Source organism: Betta splendens, chromosome 16, assembly GCF_900634795.4.
Source record: "Betta splendens chromosome 16, fBetSpl5.4, whole genome shotgun sequence".
Taxonomy (NCBI): domain Eukaryota; kingdom Metazoa; phylum Chordata; class Actinopteri; order Anabantiformes; family Osphronemidae; genus Betta; species Betta splendens.
In genome coordinates, this window is record NC_040896.2 from 14969260 (window position 1) to 14983831 (window position 14572).

A 14572-nucleotide genomic window follows, 5' to 3' on the forward strand; every position below is an offset into this window, starting at 1 on the left:
CGAGTTAGTAGTAAGTGCATAGCGCGGTGTGTGTTAGATCCACATTTTATCTAAAGGTCATCTGCAGCGCCATTATCTTCCCCAGTCTTTAGCATCATGGCCAGAGCTTACGCATACACTTTTATGCGCTGTACACACACACACACGCACAAGCAGAGCGACTGGTTCAATCTAATTCTATCAAGGCAGATGTCCAGCGGTGGACGGATCATTGCTGACATCTGTCCATCTGTCTCTTCTTGATCCTTCCTGATGTGAATGTATCCCTATCGGTTCAGAGGACAGAGTGCAGGCAGACGCAGGGTCGGCGCAAAGCTCTTTAATAGGTTGCGTCCAAGTTGCAGAGGCAGTTTGCACTTAACTCTGACCATGTGACACAAACAGCAAAGTCACTGCGTCTAAGTAACTCTAAATGTGCCCTCTGGTACCTGACAAGTTGCTTCCCCCAGCTCCCGCTGCCCCGCCCCGCATGCTAACTCACACACACACACGCACACACGCACGCACGCACGCACGCACAAACGCACGCACACACACACACACACACACACACACACACACACAGAGCCCCATGTGCATCCAGTGGCGTGAAATGATATTCCATTTTGAAAAATCCGGATTAAAATGTATCAGGCCAAATGTGTTTTGACCTTGTTATTGAGGGATGGAAAAGCACACACACACACACACACACACACACACACACACACACACAGGAAGGCAAGACACAGCAGTAGGACTAAATATTAACTGTGCAGAAAGTAACATTAGGTGGTTCAACACTGCACATATTTACTCACAGACGACATGCTGCATAAATTCGCATCCACAGAGGCGGTGCTGGGATTTCAAGGGGTTTCATACATCTGTCTTTTGAAGTGCCATTTAATTGCAACCAATAGTCCAACTCCGCGTTTTGATATTTGGATTCTGGCGTGACGCTCGCCTTCGTGCGTGTGTGACACGGCAGCGATGCCGGCGAGAACAAGCCTGTTTCACACCCACCGCTCGCTCCTTCTTCTGACTGCCTCTCCTCCGCCGCTCCTTTGTCTGCCTCTGTTCCTCCCTCTCTCCCCGTCAGAAGTGTATTCATGTAATTAAGCTGCTAATACACCGTCAAAGAATTGTCTAATTCAGCAAGGAGGAATTAAAGGAATCGGGCATGAGTCATTAGCCAGTCGAGATGTTCTGTTGAGCATTTTCAATAAGGGATCTGGAGAGCAATGAATCACTCGTGTGGTGTGAAGACGTTCACTACACATACGCTTCTAGAGGACTGCGTATGTATGTGTTTGCACGCACAGTTTAATCACCATATGTGAGCATGAGAAATTGCATGTGGGTGAGGTACAGAGAAACTATTTAATGCATGTAATCCATCTAGAGAATCAACCAGCGAAGTGAGTTATTACCCATTGTAAACATTTAGATACTCTGGGCGAGATGCTTAATTGCAATCAATTGTTTACACTGTTACACTGCGAGTACAAAAAGGAAAACCCCTGACTCACTTTGCGAGCGGAGGCACATCTAAGAGCGCGATAGCTCATAAAGGCTGAAAGTTAGGGATGTGCAGGTTGACTGTAAAGGCAGCGCTTTTTCCAGGGTGTGACGGGAAAATGCCAGCCTTCGCTAAACACCTAATAGCCTGAACTAGAAGATGTTTTGCTCCTCGCCGGCGTGCTCAAATTGGCCTCCTTTGATCCACGGCGCGTGACACACATACAGTGTACCTGTTTGCGCTCGCAGCTCAATAGGCTCTTCAAACGCGCCGCGTAAAGCGATGTCCGGGCCAGACGTTAATGGCGCTATCTGATCCCAGCCGCCCATTAACGCGTCTCTGCGGCCCAGAGTCGAGCCCCGCGTCCTCCTGGAGCTCGCCGTTTGGTGGCGGGCCGGGTGCGAGGGGGGGGTGGAGGCGCGGGGCAGGGTTCAGTCCACGGTGCATCCACAGATGAAGTGGATAATTGAGTGTGGAAAAAAAAAAAGAAAGGCCGCCAACAAACTCGGAAGCCTCCCTTTGAAAAGGGAAAGAAAAACTGGAGAGAATGGGACGGGAAAGGGAGGGGGGGGGGGTGGGAAAAAGAAAAGGGGTGAGAGAGAGGGGGAGAGAAAATCCCAGCTACCCTCTGGGGGGAAAAGCTGCTATTGAAAAGCTATTAAACTTGCATTTAGCAGGATTGATTGGAAATGAAGAGGCCTATTAAAAGAGAGGGACAAGGGGACAATAGCGCGTCTCTGGCCGCCGTATGTTGCCCTCTTTTCAGCGTCTTTCTTTGCCAGGGTGGTGGTGGCGGTGGGGGCAGCCCTGTCTGTTTAAGCACTCCCACCAACAGAAGCAGTTCAGGGGGGGCTTAGCAGCGCCTGAATAGAGCCCTCTTTATCTTCCTCTGTCCCCTTCTCTCCCATTCTCCGCTGAGCAACAAAGAAAGATGGCAGGAGAATGAGGGAGGGGTTTTTTTAAGTCGTCGCACAGACACCCCACTTAGATAACCAACCAACCAACCAACCAGTAACTTTTTCTCCCCCTACCTTTCCCTTTGGATTAGACACCTCTGGAGTGTTGCCATCCTCCGCTGCCAGAAGGGTTTGTAATACTGAATCTTTAGCATAACGGCAAAAAAAAACAAAAAACAGTCGGAGGCGCGGATCTGCATTCACGCTGTGTTCCTGCAGTGTGAAGGCAGGCCAGCCAATCCGGCGAGACTGTTTGCCGCACTTAAACACGGGAGCGGAACCGCGGCAGGTGTCTCAAACGAACGGATCCCGCGGGAACTTTAATGGAGTTTTGATTGTTTAACATCCATTTTTACAGAAAGCGCGCGGGAAAGAGCGGCAGCTTTCCTCCCCAGAAGTGTGTTCGCTTCATGTCGGCGAGCGTATAAGCATATGGTCTTTCGGAAGGAGTTAAATAAGTTATGAGGCGCAGCTGACTCCTCGTCTTGGAAGGCGAATTTATCGGGAGGAGGAGGAAGAAAAAAAGTATTTTCACACATGTCAGCCTCATCTCTTCTCTCAGCGAGTGCCATGAAAAGGAGCGAGCGAGCAGACCAGTTCATGGGACTTAGCTCTTTTATACCTACTATAGTTTTTTTTCCCACTGTGCAAGTCTCTCCAAGTACTTTTCCCTGCTGGCACTGCAGAAATGCGCCGCCATTATACCCTCTAAAATGCCATTAGCAGTATTCTGCATGCCTATATATTTTGGGTGTGTAATTGCCCATCTACCTCCGTGGCCGGTGAGCAGTGATACTCAGTGAGCCTGTTCTGTTCCTGCAGCGGCCACCCAAGCGGCCTACTTCTCCCAGCAGCCCCAGGACCAGGTGGTGGTGTCCGGACAGTCGGTCACGCTGCCCTGTGTGATCGTGGGCTACCGCGGGATGGTGCAGTGGACCAAAGACGGCCTTGCTCTGGGCGGAGAGCGGGACCTTCCAGGTACGAGCCCCCCCCCCCCTTCTCCTCTCTCCGCCGCGTGTTCATGGCTCTCTGTCTGTCTGCGTCGGCCTCCGCCGCGATCAATGCCAGGTCTCATTAGAAAGCGGCTCATTCTCTGTCAACCGGTGAGGTTTTACACAAATGAATGGTGAGAGAACAATGCACTGCAGACAGGTCGGCTGGTGCCGTACACAGCGAACTTTAATTTGTTATTTAGCATTTTAAGGGTCTTGTAGGAAGGTAGATAATCAATTGGCTTTTGTCACACGCTGACATTTAAATGTGTGCTAGACTAGAAAGAAGGTGAAGAGGCTTCCTCTTGACCTTAACAACCTCATCTTTATTGTGTCTGTGTTTAAAGGACAGACTCCTCATGCAGCAGCCTCCTCACGTGTTGCATTTGCAGCTCCGCGCGGCTGCTCAGTGAGCTGCTTCTCGCCTCCACCGGTGCCTTAAAGAGCCTCGCCACGTTTCCCCCTCGCCTTTGTCGGAGTCTGCTCATTTCATCGTCCTGCCTTCATGTGTTTGCTTGTCCCTGACTCCGTTCCCTGTGCTGGCTCCACGCAGGCTGGACACGCTACTCCTTAATGGGCGACCCGCTATCAGGCGAGCACAGCTTGCAGATCGATTCGGCAGAGTTGGCGGATGACGCGGTGTACGAGTGTCAGGCGACACAGGCGGGCCTGCGCTCCCACCGCGCCAGGCTCACTGTCCTGGGTAAGACACACGGCAGCCCTTCATCACACTGCAGACCGTCATGTCTAACATACACAAAACATAACTCGGGTTCAAGGAAAAAAAAAAGGGAGGACGCAACTTGTAGAATTGTTTTTTTTTCATAACTCAAATGCAGCAGCGTTATAAATCTAGTCGGCCAAAAGTAAGTGAAAATCATGGATTTCAGGAGCATAATTCAAACGAAGCGAGGCTCAGCCAAGGCATCCACCAATAAAACGGGAACCCCCCCCCCCCTCCAATCCTAGATGTGATAATCAAGACTGTGGACGTCTAGGATAATGTGATTGCTGCAGACTTGCGTGGCTTGAAAGTTTGCTCAGTTAGCACATTTTGCAGTGAGCCACAACATTTGTCAACTGCAGAGCGGTTTTTACATTAATGTGATGTGAGTGATCTACTTCTTCACACAGACATTAGGAGATGGAGGGGGTAGCGGGGGTGGAGGGGGAGTGTGTGTGTGTGTGGGGGGGGGGGGTCTGGTGGGAATTGGAATCAGAAAAGCACTGCTGGCATCTGGTGGCATGCAAAGGAATGCCACTGCGTTAATTAGTGGCGTAAATGACGGGGAGTCATTTGCCGCTGCTTTTGTCACAATGTCGACCTCAAATCGAGCAGATTGAGGCGGCGCGACGGACGAGACGGACAAAAGGTGAGATCGCAAGCGGGATTTAACATCTCGGCTAAAATGAAGAGATCGAGACAGCCGCGTTTTCGCCGGCCCACCCTTCTATGTCTGGTGTCACTGTCAGAGCACAAAGAAGCACAGCCATCACCTGCCCACACACACATACAGAGCCATAAAAGCACTTATGTGGAGGCAGCGGGGGAAAAAAAATAAAGTTTATAAAACTGCCACACGGATTAAATGCACTCGGAAAGACCAAGGCTGCTGGTTCATGAGCATAATATGCATTTCATAAACAGATGAATCAAATCAGGCTTCCTGCTGTCTTTATGTGTGGACATGAGGTGTAATAAATATAGGGAGTGGGTCTGTGCATATATGTACGTGTGTGTGTGTGTGTGTGTGTGTGTGTGTGTGTGTGTGTGTGTGTGTGTGTGTGTGTGTGTGTGTGTGTGTGTGTGTGTGTGTGTGTGTGTGTGTGTAAATCAATGTGGCCAGATGAGACCAAAGCAATCCTGCACAGTCAAAGGAGTCAACGGCAGGAGTGCAGTCAGGGGAATCGGCATGGAAATTAAAATCACCTAGCACTCGGATTCCATTAGTGTCCGTGCCGCTGCAACGGAAGGACCTCTGACAATTCAGATACACACAGTGAAATTGGTTCGGTGGAGGGAGCGAGAAAGGCCAGCACAAACCCCGTGTTTACGCCTTCCCTTATTGGTCGGGGAGCCAGACGCCTTCATCAGGGGCGGCACGCTTGGCTTGCCAGTGGTGCGTGCGAAACCATGCAAATAAATGAACAAATAAGCAATTCAGTTGAAACATCACTCTGCAACAGTAAGAGCAAATAGAGTAATAATGCTACTCCCAAGAAAGGAAATAAATACGCCCAATGTGTTTTGTTCCTTTCCTCCAAATGACAACCGCTCCGTGGTCTTTCTCAAGCAGCACCTTGTTAAACAGACACGCGTCCACAGGAAGATGCTGTTCTCCTACTTTGCTAAAAGCAGCCCCGGAGCCGTAACGAGGTTTTTGTCTCGTCTGCTCCGCTCCGCAGTCCCTCCTTCGGATCCTGTGGTGGAGGGCGGCCCTGTGGTGCGTCTCAAGGCGCACACGCCACACAACCTCACCTGCAGAGCCTCGGGAGCCAAGCCCGCTGCCGAGATCACCTGGTACCGGGACGGGGAGGTCATGGAGACGGCGGTTTACTCCAAGGTACGGGAGCGTATGCCAGCAGGGTGACTGGATGGGAAAAATGTGTGCAGCATCACAAAAACTGGAAAAAGAAATGCTCTGCTCAATGCAGAGGCGTTTGTGTAGGATGTAGTTTCATTTTTCTCATGTTTCTCCCATAGTCTTGTGTTTTTGTTTTTTTTTTATCGCCACCCTTCCCTCACCAGATTTGTCCGCTCTCTCTCTGCGGTCCCCCTCCCATTCGCAGTCAAGCCTGACCCCACACCTTCTCTGCCTTCGCCCCCCCCCACTCCCCCGCTAATGCGGCGACACTGGAGCATAACTGGAGCATGCCAAAGCTCAGACAGGCATGAGTGTTTCATACAGTAGAGTTTTCTGCCGAGAAGAAATCACCCACAACAATGCAGAAACACAATGGGGATGCGCCGGAGCGTGAGCCTGCCACGGCTGGGAAAGTGTCACATCTTTCATGCTCCCTGACCACGTTAAACGGCGCTAAACGCCATGTTTAAGAAGGCGAGCGGGAGGGGGGGGGAGAGGGGGGGGGGGGGGGGGGGGGGGGATAAAGAATTAACCGGCGAGATCGCCTCGTGGAGAAAACAGCGAATTTCTAACATTAAGGAGTGAGACCGGGGCAGAAAACGCTTGGTCCGAGGGGGGGGTGGCACAGAGAGTGATGTGATTTGATCTAGCATAAAAATGCTTTCTGTGTCTGAGTCTGAGGAAGTGGAAGGCCTGCTCCATTGATTCAGGCTCCCAGGGAAAAGGCTCCGCTTGCCCTTGCTCTTTTCAAGAGATGTGTGACACTTCTTCCCCACCGTCAACACCCTAAAAGACACACACACACACGCGCACACACACGCACACACACACACACACACACACACACACACACACACCTTGGTCCTCGCAGGCCTTTGTCTCATCCGTGGGGAAGAGACGATGGGAGGAGAGAGAGCAGACGGCCACTTCTCAGCAATCTACACCTTTCCTCACTTAGGCGTATTGATTTCTGTGAGCAGTAAATAGATTTAAAAGATGATGACAAATAAGGAGTGCTGACAGGGAACACTCTCAGAAATGTGGGAACAGCACAATATTCCCTGCTGCATCATAAAATATATGATTTAGCTGCCATGTCAAAGAACAGGATGGCAATTTTAATGCTTCACGCATGGGGGGAAAAAAAATAAGACTCGTGGTGTCAGAAATGCTCCTAAGTGACGCACTCACACATGGCAAGCGGCAAAGTTGTGCGACACCGAGCTGACTTTTTCCCGTCTCCGTGACCGTAATGGAGTCTCTTTGTAAAACGAGTCCGACTTCCAGCAACGGCTAACAGCCTCTCTGCACCGGCCCCGCAGACTCCGATGGAGGACGGGAAGAGGGAGACGGCTGTCAGCATGCTTCCCATCACCCCGGAGGACAGCGACTCCGGACGCACCTACACCTGCAGGGTCCTTAACCCGGCCGCCCCCGCCGGGAGACAGACGTCCATCACCATCAACGTGCAGCGTGAGTGTCCCGGCGTCCGCTCGCCTGCAACAACCAGCAGCGTGTCACAACGTTGCATCAGAGCGCACGCCATGCAGAGTTACCTGTGGAGCGCGTGAAGCGCCGTCAGCAGCATATGTGAGTAACGGCCGTGTTTTCCCGTTCCCAGACCCGCCTTCGGTGACTCTCTCGGTCCAACCCCAGACTGTGACCGAGGGAGCCAAGGTTCTCTTCATCTGCTCGGCCACGGCCAACCCTGAAATCACCGGCTACAGGTAAACTGAGGCTCCTCGGCCTCCGTTAATCGCCCACGCGGCCGTCAGACAGTCGCGGCCGTGATGATCCGTTTAGAGATTCCGTGACGTGATGAGGTGTGAACAGGCGCGGAGCCAAGTGTTTAGCAGATCACTCCGCTTAATGGGCTGCTTGATTGGCTCTATTTGATTATGATTGGCACAAATGTAAATCAGCTATTACCCACTCTGACAGGCATGGCTAACAGCTGCGTGGGGCGGCGGAATGTCTTGAGGAAGCGGAGACAAAACGTCTTAGCGGGCGTTTGGCCGCTCAAACACAGCCAAGCCATGTAAAGATGAGAGTTATTCTAGTCCAGCAGTGGGTATTTTGTCCGTCCACGCGTTCCTCAGACTCATCTTTATCCTTGTTAGAGCTCAGCTAATGCGGGACAAAGTCTTCAGCGCACCCTTGGAGTCAGCATCTATCTGTTCCGGCGTCGGTTTCCTCGTTACAACTCTGAATGTCTCCTTTTATCCTCTCTCTGTGCTGTTTTGGCGTTAGCTGCCGTCGGGTCTGACTGAAACTTGCAGTGCAATACAGCGGTTCACCGCATAAGTCAGGGGGCGCTGTTTCGCTGTTTTCAAAAGGCAAAACGGAGTAGCATTTTTGGAGGGGGACTCTCCTTCTGGTGTTGAGTGGACGTGATTAGAACTAATATTAATATGTAAACATATGCATAAACACATAACTACTGTGACTATCCTTGTGTACCAGGTGGGCAAAAGGAGGAGTTCCCATCTCCGAGGCCAATGGAGACAGCCTGGAGGTGACTGTGGACTACTCCTATTTCACAGACCCTGTGTCTTGTGAAGTGTCCAACTCCGTGGGCAGCACCAACGTCAGCACCCTGGTCGATGTCCAGTGTGAGTTTCACTTGGTGTAAACGCTGCATGCATTGCAGCCCAAGCTAGATATTTCTGAGATTTTCTACAGGTAAGAGCAGTTTCTTATTGATCGCATCTGACTGTTTGTGTTGCTTCACCCTAGTTGGCCCCAGACTGCTTTCTGAGCCAAAGCCAATGACGGTGGATATTGGGATGGATGCGGCATTTACTTGTGCATGGACTGGAAACCCACCTTTGACCCTGGCCTGGACCAAGCAGGGCTCCAGCGTGGTAAGGCAGCGAAAACCAACACCTTATCGTGATACAAAGGCTTCCCTCCACAGAGAAACACACACGTACGCACACACACATGGCCTTGAGGCATGAATCCCTCACACTTTTCCCCCACACGTTCTTTTTTCAGGCTGAATTTTCAACACCTCCTCTCACTACGCTCCCTTAGGGCTAAAGCCTCTGGCAGAAAACTGTCTGTCCACTGACAGATTCAAACTGCATCATCAAGGCACATGACACGCTGTCATAACTCCAACTCAATCAAGCAATCAATCACTGAATCACTCAGCCAGTGTGTTAAGGTGTGGCTCACACTAACAGAGTTAGGGTGTGTATGGAAACTTTCAGAGCAGCATCTCTGCTTTTCAGACAGTGAAAGGCCTGCTGCGCTCGGCTATCGTTTTCCTAAAAGTCCATTTTGCCGGTGGAATAAATGGGAAATTTCCTCGTTTACTTTAGATGATCCGGCTAAAAGTCTTTCAGGACATATACCGTCCACCGGGACATCCCATAGGAGCTGCTCTCCTGGCAACTAATAGAATTTTGTACACGATGCAGGAGAAAACATCCCGGGTAAATGGTGCTGTGGGAGGGTGTAACCGATGCCGTCATCTCAGAGAGTGACTATCCTTCTAATCCACCCTCCTGCACTGTCCCTCAAACAGCCACAAGTAATGGATTAATTGAGTTTCTCAGTAAGTGTGCTGAAATAAAAAATTGGAGAGAGTAAACGGGGGGAGGGGGTGTGTAGTCTGTGTGTGCTTTGGAGGGAGGGGGGGGTTTAAATGGGTGAAATCACAGCTTGATGGAACGATAGGATCAATGGACTACGGAGTGAGTGAGTGAGTGTAGTGGCTCCAAAGGCCGGGGCCCACTCACGCCAGGGTGGGTCCTCTGCTCCGTCCCACTGTTTAATTACAACAACCTCCCTCAGCAGCGGCTAACGCTGTGATTACAGCTCTACACAGTGAAATCAAAGCCAGACCACGAGCATCCGTTACAGCGGTCAGCCGCCTCCACTGTAAGCAGGGCCCCCTGATGAACGGTCGTCCTCCTTCTCACCCACGTCTCTCTGCCTCCCCCACTAGGTGCTCAGCAATGGCAACACCCTGCAGCTGAAGGCCGTGACCCAGGAGGACGCCGGGACGTACACCTGCAAGGCCATCGTGCCTCGGATCGGGGTCGCGGAGAGGGACGTGGCCCTCACTGTAAACGGTGAGGGGCTCGTTTGAAGTGACGCTGAACAGAACCTAGCGTCTCGGTGTCAGCGCCTCGAAATATTAATCGGCCCTTCTCGTCTTCCGCCCACCAGGTCCGCCAATCATCACGGCCGACGCCACGCAGCATGCGGTCAAGCACGCCAAGGGCAAGCTGGAATGTCGGGTGGGAAGCAGCCCTCCGCCCGAAAAGATCGTACGTGAGCCTCTTGTGCACCGTTCATTCCCTTAGCTGCTTCGCGCAAGAGCAATAACGCGGCCGATCTGCCCCCGACCTCACCTTCACATCTGTGCGCCCGCAGCTCTCCAGCTCACACGCCAACAGCTCGTACGCGCACATTCATAAACGTGATCATGCAGGCTTCGACTGGAGATGCTGTGGAGCTGGGGGAGACGGGCTTCCTGTAGGTTTCAGCCAGACCACTTTCAATTAGCGGCCCACGAGGCATCACTCAGCTGACCCTGTTGAACTGCTGAGCGCACACTGGGCTGAGGGGGGATAATTAGGGTGTGAGGAGAAGTGAGAGACAGGTGCCCTGCTGGCCCTGCACTAGAGACACCAGAGTGGAGCCTTATTTCATAGTTCAGCTCCCTCACCCTCCCTAGGCCTCACCTGCAGGGCAGACGTGGGAGGCAGCTTAAACACCAGCCTGTGAGCTCTGTCTGCCTTGACAGAACAGCGTCTGACTCCTCGTCCTCCTCCTCTCCGCAGGTGTGGACCTTCGGCGACGTGAGCCTGTCGTCCGGCTCCTCCGGCCGCTACTCGGTGCAGACGGTGGCCAGCGACCACGGGGTCGTCTCCTCTCTGGTGCTGTCCGAGACGCTGGCCCAGGACTTCCAGCTGCGCTACAACTGCACCGCGTGGAACCGCTTCGGCACCGGCACCGCCCTGGTCACGCTGAAAGAGCAAGGTACGCGCCGGCCGCAGGAATAATCCCGGCGGAGCCTCTTAGGGAAGTCGCGGGGATATTCTCAATCTTGGCTGCGTAGGGAGCCAGATTAGGTGAAAGCAGTGTTCCTGTCTTGCGCTTATCTTAATTACACTCCTTTAATCGATATGATTTAATCAGCAGATGGCTCCCTTAATGAATATGTTTGCCCCACAACATAGATATTGATTGGGGACAAAAGTCAATTAGAGGAAGCCACGCGTTTGAGCTCGGACTTATAGTCTCCATCATTGTCTCGGCTGCGGCGATCTTGAAATTAGGCACTAGCGCTATTACCCTGATGCTCTTGGAAGCCTTTGTTGTAGCAGACACCAAAAATAAGGTCCTCGCCAGTAATTTACATCAACATAGCAGAGTGGGGTCTCCAGAGATATGGGCAGCAGTATCTCCTGGAATCTCTAATTAGATTACTGTCTATTGCTTCATTGCGTGTCAGGCCTTGTTACCCTTCTTTCAGCGAGATTAGAGACAATAGCCGGAATGTGCGACGCCTGCATGAGCGTACAGTAAGCCCCGGTCTGTGGGCCTGCCAGAGAAATTCATAGAGGCACTGACGTTTCAGGGATTAGCAGGATAAATAAATGAAAGTCCTTTCTTTCGCTCTGATCTGCTCGGTTTTGACACTGACACTATCTCTCACTTTCACCCCCCCCTTCTCTTGACAACCACCCCCCCACCCCCACGTGTTTTCTTTCTATTACTGTTCCTGTTGCAGAAGCCTTGCCCATGCTGATAATTGTTGGAGGTGCAGTGGGCGGAGGCTGTGTCCTGCTCATCTGTGTGATCACCCTGGTTTCCCTCTGCTGCAGGCACACAGGCAAAGGTGAGCTCAACGGTTAGTATGGGCAAAAGGGACAACGCCGAAGTCTTTTGCAGCTCACACGTAATGGAGATAGATATCGGGATGCAGATGCTCACGCATTGTGCTCTTTTCAACTGTCTCAGGTAAAAGGTGCACTCGTCTTTCCAAGAGTGACATCAGAGTTCAGATTGTTCACAGTGATCACAACGCTACTCGCGGTAACGATGATGAGGAGGACGTCAAAGAGCCCATGGTAGATTTCTAATATCTTTGCCAGATACATACTAACCCTGCAACATCATTCTCAGACTTTCCCTTGTACTTATTTGGGTACGTTTTTTTTTCATCCTCATAATTTAAAAATACTTCCCTCAGGCTCCAAACAGCAGCGAGTCTCCTGGGACATCACGAACGGAACACAGCGACCTCCTAGAAGAGGAGGACGATGAGAGATCGGACATCAAGGTAAAACTTGAAGTCCTAAGTCACAAATAGAGAGAAAGTTTGCAGTTCGCATTGATCACAGGCAGAATATGTGATGTTCTGTTCTGTCTATATTATAGGACCCAACCAATGGCTACTACAACGTCCGCGGCCACGAGGACCGTCACATCCGAAGCAGTGGCTTCTCCGAGTACGTGCCCAACTCGCGGCCCGTTTACACCCCATCGCAGCTGCCTTCCCCCAGCCCCGTCTACGGCCAGCACGGCACCCAGCCCCGCGTCTACGACTTCTCCCATCGATACGCCACCACCACCGCGGGGCGGACCTCGTATGAACAGCAGCAGGCGGCACAGCAGCAGCCCGCCCAGCCGGCCAGCATTTACCCCACCGACCCCCTCTACAGCGGCTCTGCCTACCTGCCCGCCACCTACGGTCGCGCCTTCACCAGCTACGTGAAGCCCGCGTCTTACGAGAAGGTGGACGCTTACGACCAATCGGACCAAGCCAGCAAGGTGTCCAGCTCATCTCGCTTTTCTTATGCCTCCTCACAAGTGTCCTCCCAGCAGTCCGACTACGGGCGACCATCACAACGTATGCAGACTCATGTCTGATTTGACACATGAATTGAGCAGTTTCAGAACCGGAGGGAGTAGATACAAGTGTGGCTGGACTAACATGAACTGAGACTTTCTTTACTTGGAGGGTCCTTCAAGGACAGGAGTCATGATTTAGGTTATGGGATAACCGACGTGTTTTTATGACGGATGGCGGAATCTACAAGAATGCTAACATTTGAACTCCTGAGTGGGAGAATGCGACATATTGTGACGTTCAAGTCAAACGGAGGGCAACAGTGTGTTCCCTCGCCAGGTTGTCTCTGCATGATGACCAACCGAACCCTGTGGACGTATTCCGGCGCTGCAAGGGTCGTCCACATAACCAATGAAAGGCATTTGTGCGGTGGCCTAAACGACGGCCGTTTACCTGCATTCCAGAGTTTACTTTGTGTCAACAATACAAGTCAAGTGTGACGTCTAAAAATACTTACAAGCAACAACCTATTGCTGTCTGTCATTTGGTGTTTTGCTGGCATGCGAAAGGAATTCTAAGCACATTTGTGTCTCTATCACCAACAAGCGACTGAGCTCTTCACAGTGACAGACATGAACGTTTCTGCACAACCGGTTCGCTATATTGACCAACAAGTGCTCCGGGCACTGTACTGTATGAAGAGCCTACGTGGTAGTGGAACACATCTGGCCCGAGCTGTATTCTTGGAGCTTCTATTGATAATTTCCCCAACATGTTGGACTTAACAGTGTTGCTTGGATAAAAGAAGGGGATATAATGCAAATGTGTAATTTAGCCTTCATGCTAATGAAAGACAACATGTTCACGTGTTGAACCAAGACGATTAAGGCCATGAAAACCCAAAGATGGCGATAACCGTACACGGGGAAACGGGGGATAAGGCTGCAACTCGCTGCTGTATCCCCGGTAATGTTTTATGATTGTAAAATCAAGAGGCGGCAATTAGCAGAACAATCAAAATGGCGGTTTGGAAAATGGTGGCAATCTTGAAACTTGAAAATGAATGCGGCGTCAACTTCGACGGGCTCAGGTGGGGCGAAGGTGAAGTTCTAACGTGGACCATACACTCGAGTTTTACAACTTAAATCGTCTCAATATGTTTACAAGAAACAGTACTACCCTGAAACAAGTATCTGTACAAATGGCTGAGCCCATACTTTCTCTCTGTTGCATGCAAATGATGTGTCTAGTGAAAATCTTCAGCGTTTCTATTCATGTCCATTTCATGTTTGAGACATCGGCCCAGTTGCATTCCACTCCCTGGATGTTTCCATTCGGACGCCTGCACTGCCATTCGTCTAAAAAGCTGTCAGCTGTTACCAGGCAGGTTGATGAGAGAACAAATGTCACTTTAAGTGAGGAGGCAAACATCATCGCTTGTCTTTATTTTTATATTTTATATAAGCCTTAATGTACAGCGTGTAAGCTGCTCTATTGTAAAATATCTTTATACACATGTGTATCTATCTTTTGATTTATTCGGGTCTATGTCAGTCATCAATCATTGAATGCAGTTACTATGCTTTTTTTTTGAAACACCACTAATTGTCATTTGTTTGTTTATTCTTTTATTAATGTATTAAGAATTTTATTTGCTAAAAATGAGCTATCATTGCTTGTACCTTTGTACACATATTTATATTTAAATAAAACCATTTCAGATAAAG

The 14572-nt window shown here is 50.8% G+C and overlaps 1 protein-coding gene across 2 annotated transcripts in view; it reads left to right on the forward strand.

Moving 5' to 3' along the window:
* kirrel3l (kirre like nephrin family adhesion molecule 3, like) overlaps positions 1-14571 on the forward strand; it is a 30301-nt gene extending 15730 nt beyond the window's left edge. Inside the window, exons 2-15 of one of the 2 annotated variants that reach the window (XM_029129864.2) lie at positions 3280-3435; positions 4003-4152; positions 5856-6013; positions 7357-7507; positions 7656-7761; positions 8498-8646; positions 8771-8898; positions 9990-10116; positions 10214-10314; positions 10831-11029; positions 11784-11903; positions 12014-12123; positions 12246-12335; positions 12434-14571. In XM_029129864.2, the coding sequence (XP_028985697.1) occupies positions 3280-3435; positions 4003-4152; positions 5856-6013; positions 7357-7507; positions 7656-7761; positions 8498-8646; positions 8771-8898; positions 9990-10116; positions 10214-10314; positions 10831-11029; positions 11784-11903; positions 12014-12123; positions 12246-12335; positions 12434-12925 (2237 nt within the window). In that variant the 3' untranslated portion in view covers positions 12926-14571. The remainder of the gene's footprint in view (positions 1-3279; positions 3436-4002; positions 4153-5855; positions 6014-7356; positions 7508-7655; positions 7762-8497; positions 8647-8770; positions 8899-9989; positions 10117-10213; positions 10315-10830; positions 11030-11783; positions 11904-12013; positions 12124-12245; positions 12336-12433) is intronic. The other variant, XM_029129866.3, reaches the window with a different exon arrangement.
* Position 14572: the final 1 nt, after the last annotated feature.